This window comes from Paramisgurnus dabryanus, chromosome 14 (genome assembly GCF_030506205.2).
Source record: "Paramisgurnus dabryanus chromosome 14, PD_genome_1.1, whole genome shotgun sequence".
In the NCBI taxonomy this organism is placed as follows: Eukaryota; Metazoa; Chordata; class Actinopteri; order Cypriniformes; family Cobitidae; genus Paramisgurnus; species Paramisgurnus dabryanus.
The window spans coordinates 25,501,268-25,519,896 of NC_133350.1; the positions used below are offsets into that span (position 1 = coordinate 25,501,268).

The 18,629-nt window shown below is 36.0% G+C and overlaps 1 protein-coding gene and 2 long non-coding RNA genes across 7 annotated transcripts in view; all 3 read left to right on the forward strand.

The window, feature by feature from the left end:
- The window catches only part of camk1b (calcium/calmodulin-dependent protein kinase Ib), a 53,389-nt gene extending 44,642 nt beyond the window's left edge, over window positions 1-8,747 (forward strand). For both annotated transcript variants that reach the window (XM_065241764.1, XM_065241763.1), the window contains exons 6-12: window positions 642-768; window positions 1,959-2,034; window positions 2,152-2,264; window positions 2,729-2,807; window positions 3,854-3,941; window positions 5,287-5,428; window positions 5,606-8,747. In XM_065241764.1, the coding sequence (XP_065097836.1) occupies window positions 642-768; window positions 1,959-2,034; window positions 2,152-2,264; window positions 2,729-2,807; window positions 3,854-3,941; window positions 5,287-5,428; window positions 5,606-5,703 (723 nt within the window). In that variant the 3' untranslated portion in view covers window positions 5,704-8,747. The remainder of the gene's footprint in view (window positions 1-641; window positions 769-1,958; window positions 2,035-2,151; window positions 2,265-2,728; window positions 2,808-3,853; window positions 3,942-5,286; window positions 5,429-5,605) is intronic.
- A 1,639-nt stretch (window positions 8,748-10,386) lies between these two features.
- Window positions 10,387-12,711, forward strand: LOC135719177 (uncharacterized). 2 transcript variants are annotated; one of them, XR_012334982.1, is made up of 5 exons: window positions 10,387-10,442; window positions 10,584-10,728; window positions 10,818-10,901; window positions 12,265-12,514; window positions 12,635-12,711. It is a non-coding gene; the product is annotated as an uncharacterized lncRNA (long non-coding RNA). The 2 variants fall into 2 exon arrangements; XR_010521023.1 differs by having other exon boundaries at window positions 12,265-12,705.
- Window positions 12,712-13,441: 730 nt separating this feature from the next.
- Window positions 13,442-17,399, forward strand: LOC135719178 (uncharacterized). Of its 3 annotated transcripts, none has more exons than XR_010521027.2 (10): window positions 13,442-13,554; window positions 14,231-14,403; window positions 14,531-14,642; window positions 14,730-14,810; window positions 15,267-15,440; window positions 15,578-15,677; window positions 15,789-15,849; window positions 16,028-16,088; window positions 17,073-17,253; window positions 17,358-17,399. It is a non-coding gene; the product is annotated as an uncharacterized lncRNA (long non-coding RNA). The 3 variants fall into 3 exon arrangements; XR_010521025.2 differs by having other exon boundaries at window positions 15,578-15,653; XR_010521026.2 differs by having other exon boundaries at window positions 14,231-14,360; window positions 15,578-15,653.
- Window positions 17,400-18,629: the final 1,230 nt, after the last annotated feature.

The following is an 18,629-nucleotide window of genomic DNA, read 5'->3' on the forward strand; positions in this document are numbered from 1 at the left end:
CACGCTTTCGCAATCCATCCCTGCGTTTTGCAAACTGCACTCACGGATTTGTAGTCACAGTATGACGACAGGATGGTTTATGTACCCAAAACATTGCAGTCTGATTAAAATGTTCATTTACATGTGCAATCTATATTATAAGAACCAAACCTCTGTGCTAGTGCACAGCCAGGGTTGCCAGATTCGCGCTTCCAAACCAGTCCAAAAGCATCCCAATGACTATTCACAACCTAAATACTAATAACTAATAAACTAAATCCTTTCATCTTAACCCGCAGAAAAAAAGAAACACGCTAAAATAGTTAAAAGTTACCCAGATCTGAAGTCCGCAAAAAAGCAGAGGACTTTGCAACACAGCGCATGGCATATCTCATTGAGTTCACGCTTTATTAATTGTATTGATAAGGTGTTTACATGAACACGTTTCAATCCGATTAAGCCATCAATACGATAACACAGGGATTACCTGGTTGCATGTAAACGTACCTAATGTGTTAAGAATGCAAAAGTCATGGGTTCAATCCCAGGGAACACATATACTGATAAATTAAATGTGTTGACTATAAGTAGCATTGAATAAATGTATAAATGTAATGTAAATGTAATATCTTCTGCTTATCTCACTTGCGTTCATCATGCAGCCAGAGAACCTGCTGTACTACAGTATGGATGAAGACTCAAAAATCATGATCAGTGATTTCGGCCTCTCAAAGATCGAGGGTTCGGGCAGTGTTATGAGTACAGCGTGTGGTACACCTGGATACGTAGGTAATACACACCTCTATACGCAAACACAAATACATCTGGACACACTGAGCATTTCTTCCTAAAACTGTTTAATTATTTGAAGTTCGTTTCAGGGTTTGCCAGAATACAGTATGTTTGCAAGGAAGATGTTTTTTTTTACTAAAATGTATTAATAATTATGTTTGAGTGGGTCAAAAGAAATGCACTTTTTTGTATACTGTTAGTCCTATTACTCCTGTAAGGCTCCTGCAAAATATGTAAAATATAGGGCATGTATTGTGTGTAATTGTTTAGTGTGTGTGTGTATATATATATATCTGTACATACACGTATAAATTTTGGAAAAAATATTTATTTATGTGCATATTTTAATTTATATAAAAATGATACCGAAATCTACATAAATAAATAAATATATAAAATATATATATAAACTAGAGCTGGGAAAAGATAAATAATAATAATGATTACAACAACAACCATAATAATAAAAACACATAAAAACTCTTTCATTAAAAATAAATATATATTTTTTAATATTTAAATACATTTGATATTGTATTAAATATTTATATATCAAATATGAATGAATATTTTTGTTAGTAAAAAATTATGTTAATACATTATGATTTGCAATTAATCACATACAAAATAAGTTATTTTTTGCATAATATATGTGTGTGTACTGTGTGTAATTATTGTGTATATTTAACCACATACACATACATTTATTCATTTCAGATTTTTTTATTTATATATCAATTTTTTACATTTATATATAACATAGAATATATAAAAATATAAATAAATATTTATACACATGTAAATGTTTCTTAAATACATACATGAATGCGTGTGTATTTATTTATACAGAATTACACACAGCACACACTCATATATTATGCCAAAAATCACTTTTATTTTGTATGCGATTAATCGCGATTAATCTTTTCCCAGCCCTAATTAAACATGTAAATGTTTATTAAATACATACATGCATGTGTGTTTATTTATATATGCAAGATAATTACACAGTGCACACACATATATTATGCAAATCAAACTTTTATTTTGTATGCGATTAATCGCGATTAATCTTTTGACAGCCCTAATATAAAACTATGCGATTTATGAGGGGTGGGGTGATAAGGGTGAAAAAAATAAGCAACAATATAAAACAAGTTTTGACCAGATGTTTGTGTGATCTTCAGCTCCTGAAGTTCTTGCACAGAAGCCGTACAGTAAAGCTGTGGACTGCTGGTCGATCGGGGTCATCGCGTACATCCTGTAAGTGCCTGCTTACATGCGTGTACTATTCTGTCCTTTCCTCTCTCATATTCTCGTAATGTTTTACCTGAAGTGAATGTGTTACCACGAACTTACCATCTGCCTGTCTGCTCACAGATTATGTGGATATCCACCATTTTATGATGAGAATGATGCCAAGCTCTTTGAGCAGATTCTGAAGGCAGAGTATGAGTTTGATTCGCCATACTGGGATGATATCTCTGATTCAGGTAAGTTTGTCTATAGTTTCAAAGCTTGGCTCTTTCATAAATATAGTATTTAGTATTTATTCATCCTGATCTTTAAACACCCTGTATTGATTAATAAACACCTACGCCACCCTTAATAATTCCTGGGTGTTACTACATTCACAAAAGACTGCCAATGGCCATTTTCTTTGAAAGTGTCCAAATGTTTTGTTTACTTTTTGTAAAGTAAACACTTTTGGTATTTTGTTATAAAATGCAACCACTTGTCTGTATACTTTTAGAAAAACTAAACATTTGGAAATGTAATAAAAATGACATCATGTCTGGTAATTGAAATCATAGGAGACAGACGCCAAGTTCATTTCTTGTTCTTTCTGTCTTGGTCTCTTTGTTGAACTGTTGCTTTGTTTCTTAATGACATTTTGGAAATAGTTACACTACGTCATGTTCTGAACCTAACAATGTGTTTGTTTGTTTTTACGCAGCCAAAGACTTCATTGTGCATTTAATGGAGAAAGATCCCAGTCTGCGTTATACATGTGAACAGGCTCTCCAGCACCCATGGTATGAGTTCAAACACAAACACTGACTAATCTTTAACAATTACACGGTAAATCTCACATAAACCAATATAATGCCAGACCAGTACAGAAATGTATTACTACTTATACTTTACAGTTAGCGGATGTTGCGGTTTTACTACTTTTAAAGACAATCATACGTTGTGTCATGAACTTCAGGTGCCGATTTCTTTTTTACTCGGCACAACGTCAGGCAACGCTATGGTTGCTTAGCAACAGCAGACGATACGGGAGCATCTCGTTTTCCGCAAGGTTTTAGACGCGATATGTAAAGCGTTACTTATTTAGCTTATTCATCAAAGCATTGTTGATATATTACATCTCGCAAGATCCATAAATCAGAGAGGCGTTAGATTAAAGTTAATTGATCATATCTGGCGTGTTACCATGGGTGCTCAGCAATTTCGTTGTGGCTCGAGCCCCGGAGCACCCATATGATCGTCGCCTATGCTTTATTTAAGCGTAAAATCAGAGTAGATTCAACAACTGCAGATGATCTTGAGCTTAAAGTTTACCTCATATAGGAAAAATATGCAATTGTTGTTTTTTTTTGTTTTTTTTTACTTTTCATGCAACTTCAAACCTGTTTGATCAGTGTTTTCAAGAATGTACACACTGCTCTGTACAACTAAAGGATATAGGGGCGGTTTCCTGTACAGGGTTTAGATTAATCCAGGATTAGGCCAAAATTATATAAGGATGCTTAAGTAGTTTTTACAAACAAACCTTACAAAAAACATTACTGGTGTGCGTCTTGAGACAAAACAATGGCCATGATATATGATAAGATATGTCAGTTCAAGATGTTTTTAAATTAAGGCATTTTAAATATGCATTTTAGTCTGGAACTAGGATAAACCCTGTCTGGGAAACCGCCACATAGTGATCATGGACTTTGGGCTGTCACACTCAGAAAAGGACAAAAAAATACCATATAAGTCCAAATCTTGCCCTTTGGCATAGTTCAGATTGGCTTTTAACTTCAAATCAATTTCAGATGTCTTCTTAACATTCTGTCTTATACTTCAGGATTGCTGGAGACACAGCGTTGGACAAGAACATTCATGAGTCTGTCAGCGCGCAGATCAAGAAGAACTTTGCCAAAAGCAAGTGGAAGGTAAATTCTTGCGTGTGAAAATTGGTGTTTTCTATGTTTAAACGGCTCTGTTTCGAAACCTTTTAAGCGGTCACCTGGCAATCTAATTATGCATCCTAATCATCATAGAACTGAAAAACATGGAAAATTAACTTTAGATTGGGAACACATAGTTCAAATGCTGCACATAAAACCTAAATATGATAAATCATTACCAAACAGTTAAATTCAATAAAGATTTTACACTTGCATAATACTTTTGCATATACTATTTGTGCAAAGGAGTACAATTACTATGTACATCTTTAACATAGACTGCACAAAACGTGGACGCAGTGTCCGTGACTTCACCCGCAAGTTTCTAAAGAGCATTTTTGAAGCCTAAAGTGGGCGGAGCCAGTGGTCAGTGCACAACTGCCCATCACTCCTGAATAACCAATGCGGATAGAGATGAAGTGCCTGGTTGCTAAAGCCACGCCCGCCTAGCTCGACATTACTGACAGCAATGGCAATTCACCTGTCACTCAAGTGGCTACGTCCTTAATTATGCAGAATTTTAAGGCTTAAGATTAATGAGTTACAAAAAGTCACCCTCACAGTTGTCATGTCTATTTTGACCAAAAACACTTTTTGTACCAGTTGTAAATATATTTATTTCTTCTGTAAAGTTGGGAATTTTGGAACCACTTCCGTGTTGGATTCACGAGAGAGACATAAAGGTTGCTCCTTGATTTTTTATTACACTAAATAATTTCAATTAATACTTTTTAACAATTTAATAAAAAATTATTTGCCGTTTTAGATTTTATTTTATGTTTTGATTTGTCCGACACCTTGCATGAATGTTTTTTCAACTTATGGGAATGCATTCTGGAATTGCCTGATGTAAGCAAATGCGATGCTGCCATTGGTGCATCTGAAAGCTCAGGCAGCGGACTTGTTGCATTATCAGGCAGCCGACTTCACAGGGAGCATTTAAAGGCACCTTGGGAACAGTTTCAGACAGACTTAATATGCAGCGTAACAGACATTTTGGCTCTGGCGAAAACCATTCAAATATTTAAAAACTATAATGTTATTATCACGCTAGAAATGTTATCAATTTCTATCAATTATCTTTGGAACACTTTCTCGGATAGCTTTAAAATGTTTTGAGCTCGATCCAAGGAAGCACATGCACAGGATTGTGGGATATTAATGAACAAAACTAGGCATCAGATGACGGTATTTCAGGAGAAAGGAAGTGACGCTAACATTGCATTTGGACGTGCCATCTTTTAGAGCAGCCTTCAGATCAGGAGCATCTATGTTACCTTAAAATTTAGATTTTTTATATTAATGTTCTGTCTTTTTCTCTTATACACAGCAAGCATTTAATGCGACAGCAGTAGTTCGTCACATGCGCAGGCTGCAGTTGGGAACCAGTCAGGAGGGTCAGACGCAGTCCACTCTGCCCAGCCCCTGTCATGGGCACCTGCTGCTGCCCGAAGGAGACGAGGAAGAGAGCTGTCAGTCTTTAAATATCTCATATATATTTACATTAGTCTGGGTGATTTTACATTTTATCTAGTCACATGCTTTGTTAGAGCTACTATTACCTTTTAGTAAGCAAACCAAATTAGTTATTCTGTCTACGCTGCTATGTTTTTGGTGGACTTTATGAAAGGAATCTCTCTCTCTCTTAGCCCTCAGGAGTGAAAACAACGGCTGTTCTGAGTGCGTCAGCGATGGGAACGACATTAAGAACTGCACCTACCACGTCCATCCCACTAGTCGGGTCTGAATGTCAATCATCCTGCAGTAACAAATGACTGACTGTCCTGTTTTTACACTGGAGTCCTGCCACACCCCCAGTCTGGCCAGGAATACTGAGTAGCTCCAGCATTCTGCCACTAGGAGGCGCTGCAGTGTAAAGAACCCAGGTGGGAATGGGGTCACTACTATTCCAATAGAGGGATTCTGTTTAATGAGAGGAGAGGTCAACAAAGAAATGAGACAAGAAGATTGCTACTGGTGCATCATGGGTTGTATATGCGGGAGTTGGATAGAGATTGGACAGTGTTTTAAAACTCGTTTCGTTCTTTTACCTCCTAAACTAAATCTGTCTCCTAAACTTATTTCAGTTTAATTTCTAAACTGACAGCATTTTACAAAATTCCAATATGTTGAAGATAAATTGGGCTACAGAAACATACTAGGTTTTACAATTATGAAATTGAACATTACTGCATTGTCACATCTCAGGCGCTAATTTACATTTTGTTTATTGTATGTTTATTTCGCTACAGTACGTTTCAGCATCTTTCTCACATCACATGCTTTCGGTGCCTTCGTGGATTCAGTATCATCTCTTACTTTTTTATTTGTCTCATCAGTTGGACATGTTAAAAGCAGTATACATTAAAACACTGGTTTACCATCATGTACACCTGTACCAAGCTATGCACTGTTTGTGGGCGCTTTGTAAATTGTCTTGTGCTGCCATCCTTGTAAATACTGCACAGCTTTTATTTTATCTTCATGTTTTTTAACCCCTTTTATTACATTAACCTTAAAAATACTCAGGGGAGGAATACAATTAGAGAATTTTAATATTTAAACATAATGAATCTACAGTACACGCCACTACACGACTATGGTCCAGATTATAGATTAGGACTTTTGGATCTGTATTAAAGTGACCTACATTAAAGGATGCGAATGTGTGACATGACTTAAGTTTCATGGTTTTGTTTGTTTCCATTTACTGGAAGACAAAAAATTTGAGACGGGAAATAATAAGAACCTCCAGGTGTTTGGGAAGAGGCTTTTATTTCACATGCGTGTTGTTATAATGCATTAGATAGCCTATGAAAATGTATCAAGACTCTCGATTGTTTTTCATCTTTAATTTTAACATAAATATGGATGATTAATTTGTTGATTATTAAATACAAAATAAAATGCTTACTGGATTTGCACAAGTTAATGCAAACTCAAATCTCAGTCTTTTCTATTTTAGATTTTTTGAATATGACAGTTTAATACAACATTCATTAACATACATGTAGTTCAGAAAGGCATGTGCAGATTGAACTCTTTATTCTGAGACAGACTGGGTCTTGAAAACACAGCGATCTTTATACTATGACACAGGTACAAAACTAAATTGGATATAAAAAACATTTCCAATAAAAAATACATTTCTTTTTATCTTGCTTGATATCTGTTTTTAAACAATGATGTGGTGGACACTAATATTGAAAGAATAAAAAAAAAAATCAAATTAAATGTGGCTATGCCTGTAGTGTTGCTTGTACTTGACTTTCTGTATTGATCAAGATGCCATTGTGGGTTCACGGGTCAGAGAATAAAACCAATTTATTGGATGAATTGTTTCTGAGGTAGCCTTAAAAAAACAAAAGAAATAATCCACTGCACAGCAATGCAAAGATGGCCATGTGTACTTTATTGTGTTATAAAGTGATAATGTATGCTGATTCTAGTTGTGACGCAGTTATAAAAAGGACCTTCTGTTCATTTGTTGGTACAGACAAAACATAACAATATCTATTTTTTCTGATATAAAGTGCTCCCGACGCTCACAACTGAATCATTATAAAAAAAACTATTTACTATTGTTCATGGGTGAAAGTGGAAGCACCTTTCAATGAATACTGTATGTTGCTGTATGTATCTAAGCATGGTGTGATTTATGTATATATACAGTATAGGAAGATTATTGTAAATACACAGATATACGCTATTGTCAAATGTAAAATACTTGTTGTTATATTTCTGTTCATGCAAATCCCTATCAGTCATAACCTAAGTTTCTCCACTAAAATGGATCAAGATTAAAATGGTTAAAGTCATCCAGGTATTCATGCACAGTATGTACTGGAGAAACTGGTGTGTTATTGAAAAAGTAGTTATTGTTCCCCCTTACATTGGCAAAGGGCATAGCTACCTCTTAATCCGATAAACGATTGCTAAAAAGTTATGGTTTGCATTTTTTTTGTTGGGTTTTTCTTTTCTTTTTTAGGTTTGGGAATAACATTTACTAACGTAAAGCAACTCAGGACTGCAACTATATTGGATTTAGATGTTATATACAAACAAAAGTGCCCTACTTAAGTACATCTGCAAACCCGAACAGTATCATTGGCCTTAGTAATATTCAATATGCAAAATGATTTTAAAGGGCTTGACTGCTTAAAACCATTGTCTTGCCAATTTTAGCCTATTAGTCTTACAGCAAAATGTAGATATAAGGAGCTCAGATGCAAAAGCCGCTAGACCCCACCTCCATCAGAAATGAGATCATGATATTAAATGAATCCTCTTAGCACGTATTCAAAATACTTTCACTTCAAATCTGTTTAATCCCAAGCTCAGGCCATTCAGAAATATTGAATTAATTGGCAGAATCCATTGAAAAGCTTATTTATAAGAAAACATGTCAGATGCACATATAGTACAGTACAGTAGTGTGTTTTGCATCTAAGCTCTTCATGTCTTCTAAGCATTATGTTCATCTAAAAACACAATTTCTAAGCCAAAATTTTACTTTAAATTTCGCTTTCTAAAAATGTTAAAATTGTATTTCAGGGTTGTCTTTGTTGACAGTATGTTGTATATGTATAAGCATAGAAATATACATACTGTGTTTAGCCTTTTTGTAAGACTTGTATAAGCTGTTTTGAGCCTTTACTTGTATGGATGCAATGCATCATAGGTATTTACTGGATATTATTCGTAATGAAGTACTGCTCGATATTGACGCCAATGATTTGTACTTTTAAAACATTTGTAACTGTAAAGTGCATTAAACTTTCCTTGTCTATGCACTGCGTTTCTGTATTCTGTCTTAACATGGAGAGAGAAAGAGAGAAATGAAAGGATGTGGTATAAAATAATAACTGCAAGGTTATGGTAAATCTCAGCTATGTTTGTGGAGTAGAGAGATTTGGGATAAATGTTTCCTGTACTTAAGAGTAAAACCTAAATTCTTTGGTGTTTAGGCCTGTAGGGGCCCATAAATAGTTTACACACTAAAGCTACACCAAGTATGAATTTCATTGCAATATCAAAATACAAACCAAAAGACACTTAAAGAAAAGAATAGTGAACTTGTTACATTTCACAAAAGAAATCAAATAAAATGCTATTTAGAATTAGACTACAACAGTACCAGTAATCTAACAGTAGTTAGATTAGATTAATCATATTTTTTTACACAAGGAACACACATACATCTCTGCTTTTTATTTACATTTACACTTAACAGTTTATTTGTAAAATATATCATTCTTGTACGATTACACCAAATTTACAACTTTAGCCATAAGTGGGGGTTATTGTAACAGACAGAAGGTTTAGTTATATCACATGCTTAAAATTCAACGTAAACCCAAATAATTCAGTAATATTCTGTCAATTTAGGTAATCAAAAGTATAACACCAAAAATTATATATCTCAATTATTTCCCGTAATATTGTATATCCCTCTGTGGTACACATTATGATATCAATGAGAAAAAAATTTGTGAAGTTTTTCTTGCTTAAAATTCAACAATAAACATTTTTGTTATATTTAAAATTAGAAAAATTTTTAAAATTTGTTACATGATTTATACAGCCTTCTTGGTATTTGTCAGGGTCCCCTTATATCCCTGGGGCCCTAAGCGGCTGCTTACCTCGCTTATTGGTTAAGTTCGCCCCTGCCTATATAGATGTCTTCTTAAAGGAAAACACACCTTTTTTCAATATTTTACTATGTTCTTACCTAAACTTTTTTTCAATGCGTGCACTTAATCTTTGTACAGCGCGTCGTTAATGTGTTAGGATTTAGCCTAGCACCATTCATTCCTTAGGATCCAAACAAGGATGAATTTAGAAGTCACCAACCCCTTCCATGTCCTGAAAACTAAGTGCTCTTAAACCATACAATATAGTTCTCATTTTTTTTCGCCTAATAAATCACCACGTTTTATTTTGTGGCACCATACTTACTCGTGTAACAGTCTTTAAATAGGGAAAACATGGAAGTGTTTGAATTAAGAATTAGTAAAACATTAAAACTATGTCTGCATTTGTGACCGTAGAAACGTCAAACAACAAGCGCTACTCTGCACTGCACAAAACTTGTGTTTGAATCATTGTGTAGTCAATAGTAAATTCTTTAAGTATGGAAACATAGACTACTTACAGGCTGTGAGTCAGAAGCGGCCGGGATTATGATAATGATCGTCGTGTCCATGTCAACAGGCCAAGGATGTAAACTGTTGTGTGTTTGTTGTAGTTCAAGAAAAGAGATTTACGTTGGAGATGATAACTTGCGTCATCGTTTATTTTGGGGTTTGCATATTGTTAACATATACTAATACACACTTACACACCGGTGCATAAATCCACAAAAATTACCTTAGGATCTGGTTCAAGTAACAAAGAGTCAATTTAAAAAGAATTTGCCGTCTGGTTCACAGCCTCACACCAGTGATGATGTCCTGTTTAACATCTGTCAACACCTGAAGCTGAAAGGTGATGAATACTTTTCTGTTTCATTTCAATGATTTTCTCTTTCCCTGTATGGTGTTGATCTCCTAAGGCTACAACCCATGTTTTCTGAAGTTTGTTATACCAAACCTCTGCATTACCGCTTGTCTTTATTTTTTTACAAAGGCAAGAGAGGCCCAGCTCTGTCTGAATGTAACGGTGGTTTCACATTACAAACCTTTCTGGGAGCTCTGTAATGGTTTGCTCCATAGACTATGAACATCTCCAGCTGTGAAACTACAAGACGAAACACTCACTTATCTAAATCAAGGTATTGGTTATTAATCGTACAAGACGTGCGTGTGCACCACTGCCATTTTATCTTATAAATTATTGCATTTTTTTTCACATTTAAATCAGATTTATGTAGGTCAGTCCTATGAAATCCGTATGCTTGACAGAAAACTAGCTGAGTGTAAAGGTATAAGCTGCAAATATATTAAGGTAAGTTAATGATATTATTTTGGAGCTTGTTTCTGAAATATTTTTTAAATACATTTTTCATTTTAATGTTGTTTAGGAAACTACATGACTATTTTACTCTGCTTCTCATTAAAACGGTGTGAAGATGTATTTAATATAATACAATAAAACACTGTATTAAATACAATACAAGATGTATTAAATACAATAATGTTTTAATAAATACAATGCATATGCATGGGATATTTTTGTCCTGTGCCTGATGACTGAATTATTGAAACTTTATTCTATAAATGTTTATGTAAATTATTACTAAATTATCATATTCTTCTTCTTTATATGTTTGCATGTCATCATACTGTCCTAACTCTATGCTAGCCTGTTTTCAGAGTATTGTGCGTGTGGTGTTTCATGACCGACTTCTCTATTTGAAAGTCTTAGGACTTTAATCATTATAAAATTATCAAAATTAAGAAGATTTGTGAGAAGTTTCAGGTTTGTGAGAAGTATTCATTTAAAGGTCCAGTGTGTAGATTTTGTTGCGGCATCTAGCGGTGAGATTGTGAATTGCAACCAGTTGCTTAGTCCACAGCTCACCCCTCCCTTTCGAAACACATAGTGAAGCTACGGTAGCCACCACATGACAAACATGTCATCGTCTAAGACAGTGGTTCTCAAACTGGGGGCCGCGGGATGGTGCCAGGGGGCCCCAGTTTTATGACATTTTATAAAATACATTCATTTATCATGAATTCTGTGCAATTAAACCTAAAAAAAAAAATGCTACTCACCAACAGCACTATTTTGTATTACTTAATATGTTTTATTAAATTAGAATGTTACATTTTAGAACAGTTTTTTGTCATAAATTTTCTTTGGGGGGCCGCGAAGGACTACACACGGGGGGCCGCATTCGGAAAAAGTTTGAGAACCACTGGTCTAAGACAACATAGTGGCAAAATGCCCTCTCTAAGACTTTAGAAACATACCAGCGACCTCCATGTAAGGAGACCCGCAGTGTTTGTAGATAAAAACAGCTCATTCTAAGATATTAATAACAATACAGTTAATTTTTTAATGTCTTTATACACCACTGATAATATTATGTGTATTATATTGCATTTCGGTCAAGAGATCCTTATAAATGTTACACAGTGCACCTTTAACTTGGCCGATCTGATGAGATCTTTCAAGCTGGCAGTCTATATCAAACTCTCACAAAGTTTCAAATAGGCTCTCTCCTTTGACTGACCATATTGCACAAACAAGATGTGACTGAAGTTCACATGTTTGCATGCTGGACAATCCACATTGTAAATGAGGTCAAGGGGTGAAACTAAAAAAAGTCATGTAACTTGGTATAATTTCCTTTCCTCTCTTTAAGTGCTTCCCTTGGCCTGAAGCCCCATCTATCAACACTACAAGAAACACTACATCTCCTCTTTATCCCAGAAGTCCTGCTTCATACAGCTTTCAAGAGGGATGAGTCCTGGCGTTGGCTATACTTTGCTTTTCTCGCACACAAGATAAAAGCATTAATACCCCAAAAGCCCACTGCTCTCCCATCTTACTGTGTTTATAGAAACTGCTCTCCAGACCAGCAGGGGGAGCTTGTTCTGCCCACCTACTTTGATGTAAGTATTTAAAGATAGTTAAAGCATTAATGCCTTCCTCTTTTATTTTATAGGTGTGTGTTTGAGGACATGGATGATGCTATGCTCATTACAGGGATTCTTATTATTTTTGCCATGTAGCACCTGTTGCCTTTGTCCTCCGCGCATGACACACAGCAGTGGTTGCATCGTAATAGGTTCTCATCTTAAGGAGGGGCAACCTGATCTCACAGAAATGCGTGAAATGAACACGACCTCTTAACCACGAATTACGTGGTGGTGGCACGGATTGTGTTGAAATTGCGTGTCGGCAGCACGGAAACAAGACCCATACAAAGTCAATGAGGCTATTTTGTCGTGTGGGTGACACGGATTCCCTGGTTTAATAACGTCACACAGTGGGCGGCGGTAAAAGCTATTACGTTGGTATTTAACTTAATATAAGCAGTGCTATACGTTGGTCCTGAACATAAAATAAATATAGCCAATTTATTGCAGCGCTATTACGTTTGTCATGAGCATAATACATTCAAAGCATAGATTAAATCGTACTATACCATACGATTTTGCAGAAACGCTCGGGAATTCAGGTGCTGTAAATCCGGTGGACAGGACTCATCTCGTTATAGATCAAGATAATTTATAAAGATCTTTAAGGGTCGGAATATCAGATAGTTGACGTAGTTCATATTTTTAATTAAAAAAGTAAAAACGAAATAAGAGGAATATCATACATTATTGTTGTTGCGGTGTGTCACGTGACAATCATGACCCGTCGCCATGGACACAAGGGGTCGGATATTTAAAGTTAAATATTTTTAACTTACGCGTGAAATGGTTAATTTTAAATATATATATATTCTAAGTAAACAACAACAGCCCAAGTTTAGTAAACATTTTTTTTATTGAAACTATAAATAAATATTCTGCATCCATTAGGTGTGCCACGTGGGTGGCTCTTGCACACCCGTGGCTACGCCCCTGCCGTGACCCAAATCTCGTTCGCACATCATCGCGATGTTTATCGTCAATTTACAAACCTCGCCAGTCGCCACATCTTTGTGAGTATACCATTAAATTTCTGTTTGTTCGATATTAAATTCATTATGTGTTTTTTATTAATCCAGATCGGCTTCTAAATGTTGTCTGAATTGTATTGATCATCTATATTACATTCTTTTTGTTCACAATAAGTTCAACACAACACATAATCAAGTAGTGGGTGATTAGAGCGTGATTAAAAGTCACGTTATGTTACTCACCATTAACGTAACGTGACAGACCCTCGATCATTGTATTATATTCATATTTTTGGAATTAACTACCAATGTACTTCTACTGTGGTATTTTGTGTTTATAGTACACAAATCGTACCATGTTTTTACCGCAGTTAGTCTACTTCTACTGTGGTATTTTGTAGTACAGTAACAGTAAACCTTATGCTTTTACCACAGTAGCTCAGCATTTTTATACATAGTAAAAAACAGTAACAACAACACCATGCTTTTAATACATTTGATGTACAATTCAGAAATCTTTAGACATTCAGATCCTTCTTTTTTTTGGTCAGTTTTATTCTATGGCCGTTTTATTTATTTATTTATCTTATTATATAGTCTTATGATAGTGGGCGGATCTTGGGGTTTGTTGTAAATAGTTATACACATACAATGTTTAGTAAATAAAGAATAAAAAAAAATCCAAAATTTGTAATTCACAATTTTTTTTGTCTTGCAGTTTCTTCACATACATCTCATACTCCTCCATCTACACTCTTCACAACATTTAAACCAACGGCTCTTTTAACAGCCATCACTTGCAAAAGCTCTCCTACTCACTCACTCACTCACTCTCCAACTCACTCAAGGTGCGTTCCATTCGACCGTAAGTCGACCATCGACCATCAAGAGGTATTTATTTGTACACATGCATTTACCAATTGAAAAGTTCTTTGTATTATAATGGTCTTTTTTCACAGACTGTGATGATGCATTTCCACAGTTATGTTTTGTCATTCACATTTTTGTGTTGAAATAGATTAGCCTATCCCCTGTATGTCATTGATGCACTACTTCAAAGATGTGAGAAAAAGAACATACACCTGCGAGTAGTCTGTTACATTGCCTGTGTTGTTGCCTCACATTTGCAGGTAAGTACCCTTTTTTTTGTGTAAAACTGAATTATTGTTTTTAAGAAAAAACCTTTAACTTATTTATGTCATACTATGTTCAATCAGAAATCAGGGGAGGGCATATCACACAACATTGCCTTGGCCGTACCAGCATTTCATGTTTATGGACACAAATTGCCCCGCCAGGTAATTAATTGACTTTATAGGGATATCAGGATATATAACACACATCATTCACTCCCTGTTTGGCCTCAATTTGTCCTGTCTATGCACTGCAAAGCTGAAATTAGCCAGAAATGCCTAAAATAATCTTTAATCTAACATTTTTCCAACCTGACGTTTGTCTAAACTTGTTTCAGATGCAATGTGTAAGACAATCCAGTGGAAACTGTTTATGTCAAATCTGTCTGGGTCAAACTAATCACTATAAGCAGAGGATTGTTATAACCAAATTGGTTTCCTTTGTTTCTTTTTATGCATATTACCTAATTTGTATAATAATAACATTAATATAAAGTAATAAAAAGAACAGCTTTGCTATTTTTACAAATTAGAAGATAAAATACCATAAGATCACTATAAGCAGTAGGGTCATGCTTTGTGTACATTATGTGATATTTTACCACTTTGCTTTAATCCTAGATCAAGTACAGTACCAGATGGCTTGATGGGTTTGGGCTCACAGACGGGGAAGGAATGAAAAGGCTGTGGTCTTTCCTCCAAAGATTTGCCAGAGTCACAAAGGAGATGACTCCATCTCATCGCCTTGACCTACTGACTGATGTCCGCCTTGACGGAGGAAATCAACTGACCTAGGTGTGTCTACTGCTGTATAACCTTTCAAAATTCTGTGCTGGTGGTTCACTGTTTATACATTTTTATATTTTCTGGAGTGAAGTCGATCACACAAAAAATGGTAAGCATACTATAAGTAGATTAAACTGTCTTTTCAGAGGTGCAGCTCCTGCAAAGAGTAGACAAAGCAGAGAAAATATTGCTCAAGAAGATATCTCATCAGAGAGGCACCAGGTAAACAATGCACATAAGAAGCAGGTAATAATTAGTTGTAGATGGGAGAATATTACATTCCATTTATAAGTGCATTTTGCACTAGAGTATTTAGGATTGATGTGTGTCTTGTTTTCTGTTATTGTTGTTGTATAGTGTTGATTTCTGAAGGAGACATGGAGAGATGGAAAAAAGCTAGCCCAACAGAAACCAATAAGTAAGGAACTGAAGTTAAAGTCTTAAATACTGTAAGAATGTCATGAATACTATTAACAAAGAATATTGCAAATGTAATACTTACCCTTCCGTGTACAGTAATAAAATATAATCATGTTAAGAAGTAACATGAAATTACTGACTTTATTAGAGTGGTAGTAATGTCGTCTTTTCTTCAGACACTGTCTGTAGATGGAAAAGGGACTACATCATCAGACTGATTCAGTTCTACAAGTTCAAGTAAGAGTTTAATGTTTTTATGTAAGACTTTGGTAATTACAGACGTCTTTAAAGGAAAACACCACCGTTTTTCAATATTTTACTATGTTCTTAGCTCAACTTAGATGAATTAATACATACCTATCTTTATTCAATGCATGCACTTTTAGTCTTTGTTAAGCACTCCGTGAATGTGTTGGCATTTAGCCTAGCCCCATTCATTTCTATGGCTCCAAACAAAAGTTTTATTTTGTGCCACCATACTTGGACACCACTGTAAATACATGGAAGTGTTTGGTGGCTTCTAAATTCATCCCTGTTTGGAGCCATATGGATGAATGGGGCTAGGCTAAACGCTAATACATTCACAAGGCGCTGTACAAAGACTAAAAGTGCACGCATTGAAAAAAGAGGTATGTATAATTCGTCTAAGTTGTGGTAAGAACATAGTAAAACAGGGCTATTCAAATCTTACCCTGGAGGCCTGGAGCACTACAGAGTTCATGTACCATTAACTACCTGTGATTTTCTAGTGATCATGAAACCCTTGATTAGCTTGCTCAGGTGTGTTTGATCAGGGTTGGAGCTTAACTATGCAGTACTCTGGCCCTCCAGGGTAAGATCTGAATAGCTCTGTAGTAAAATATTGAAAAACGGTGTTGCTGATGTGCTTCAACGTGTGATTATAGTAATGGCATAGTTTTGAAGGAAACTGTCACCGGTGGTTATAAATTAAAGTATTGCAGTATTATTGCAAATTTTCATGTGGTGTAATTAGTAATCTATTACCACCAAGGCCTTACTTGTAACATATGTTTGGTTGGGTGTACCACGGTAATGCTTTCTGCTTGCTAGCTACTTAACTTTTGTGCTGTATATTTTGTAATGTGTAGATATGGGACTCGTGAGTCACACAAAAAGGGTGAAACAGTAATCTGTCTGTTACTGTTCTCTGATCAAGTGTGTACATAACGTTTAATACAAATTATTTGCTAACCATTGTAGAATTGAGGACTCTGCTGAACATTGAGGAAAAATACCGTATTGGGAGAAGATGGCAAGAGTCTGATTCAAACTTCCAGTCTACCCTTAAAGATGTGGACCGTGAGCTCAGAGTCCAACTGTAAGGCTAGAACTGAATCAAGGGAGAGAGCAGTCGTCCTCCACCTGAGAAGAATATATCCAGGTATAGTGCTAAAAGTGGATAAGTAGATACAATATGACATTATAGGTTTGAACTTAAAAAGGACTATAATGAAAATTAATACATTTTGCATGTGTGTTTCCTAGCTTTGCTTCAGATGGGCAGGCCATTGCCATTAGACTCTCCAATTGATTTTCAGGAATCATGTGATCCCTCTTGGCATGTCTACTTCTGCTTTAATGACACTGTAAGTATAGTTACTTAACCCTAGTAACCACACAGCAGTCACTCTAGTAACCATCTGACAAACTAACTACCTGCAAATCATATTAGAAACCACCTGGTAACATAACATAGCATTTTGTTTTCTTTTGTCTTCTAGATTGAAGAAGATGATGTTTCGAGGAGTCTAAAAAGGCGAGGGATTGATGCCTTACATATGAAGACTCGGGCAGCTGAGGAAAAGTGGCCAAGTGGTCTAAGGGGCCAGTCACACCAAAAGCGTTTATGGCAGTTGCAGGCGCCTTTTTTGAATGATATTCTATAGGCAGGGCGCGTTTACGCGCTGTTTATGTGCGCCGAGCGCCTCGCGTTTTTTTGCCGCCTGCCGCGCACGCGTTTTTGAAGGAGCGCTGAGAGCGGAGAAGAGCCCGACGTCATTCGGGTCTTTCCATTGTCCAATCAAATGAGGGGAGAGCCGGGCCTTACGTTGTGGTGAGTGAAGTTTACAGTTGCTTTGAAAAACCGGACTCCACTGGCTCACTCTCTCCTGCGTGTTTGTGCACCTCTCACCCTCAAACAAGGTCAGAGCAAGCGCCCTCTTTTTAAAGTTTCTGCTAATATGACGGTTAACAGCAAAAGAGCGCTCACGCTTCAATATTTGATTGACAAGACAGCTGACTCGGTGGTTGCTTAGCAATATGAAAAGCCACGTCGCACTGCTCTTTTTTTGCAAGCGTTTAAAGCGCTTTTGGTGTGACTGGCCCCTAACTGAACACCCCATCAGCAGCAGGCCTCTAACATTTGGGCTCTAACATCAAAGACACTGAGCAGCCTGGTGCAAAAGCTGCTCTCATTCAACACCTCCAACAGCTGGAAAGAAAACTACATCAAGCCATTGTGATGTTTCACCCACATCTATCGGACATTGTTCCTGCAGACAACCCCCACTTGTGTCAGGCCCTCCCCATGCCAAGCATACAGACACTGGTATACAATGATAAGAGTGATAATGATGAAAATGTGGATAAATATGATAACTAGCACTACAGATTTTTTGTTAATTTCTAGTCTGATATTGTATTCTGTAAAAAGAAAGATGTAAAATGTATAGTATATGTTGCAGCATATCATAGAAACCTTTATGGTGGTGTAATATAATGTTCGCCTTACTTGTGCAAACATGATGTTTTTCTAGG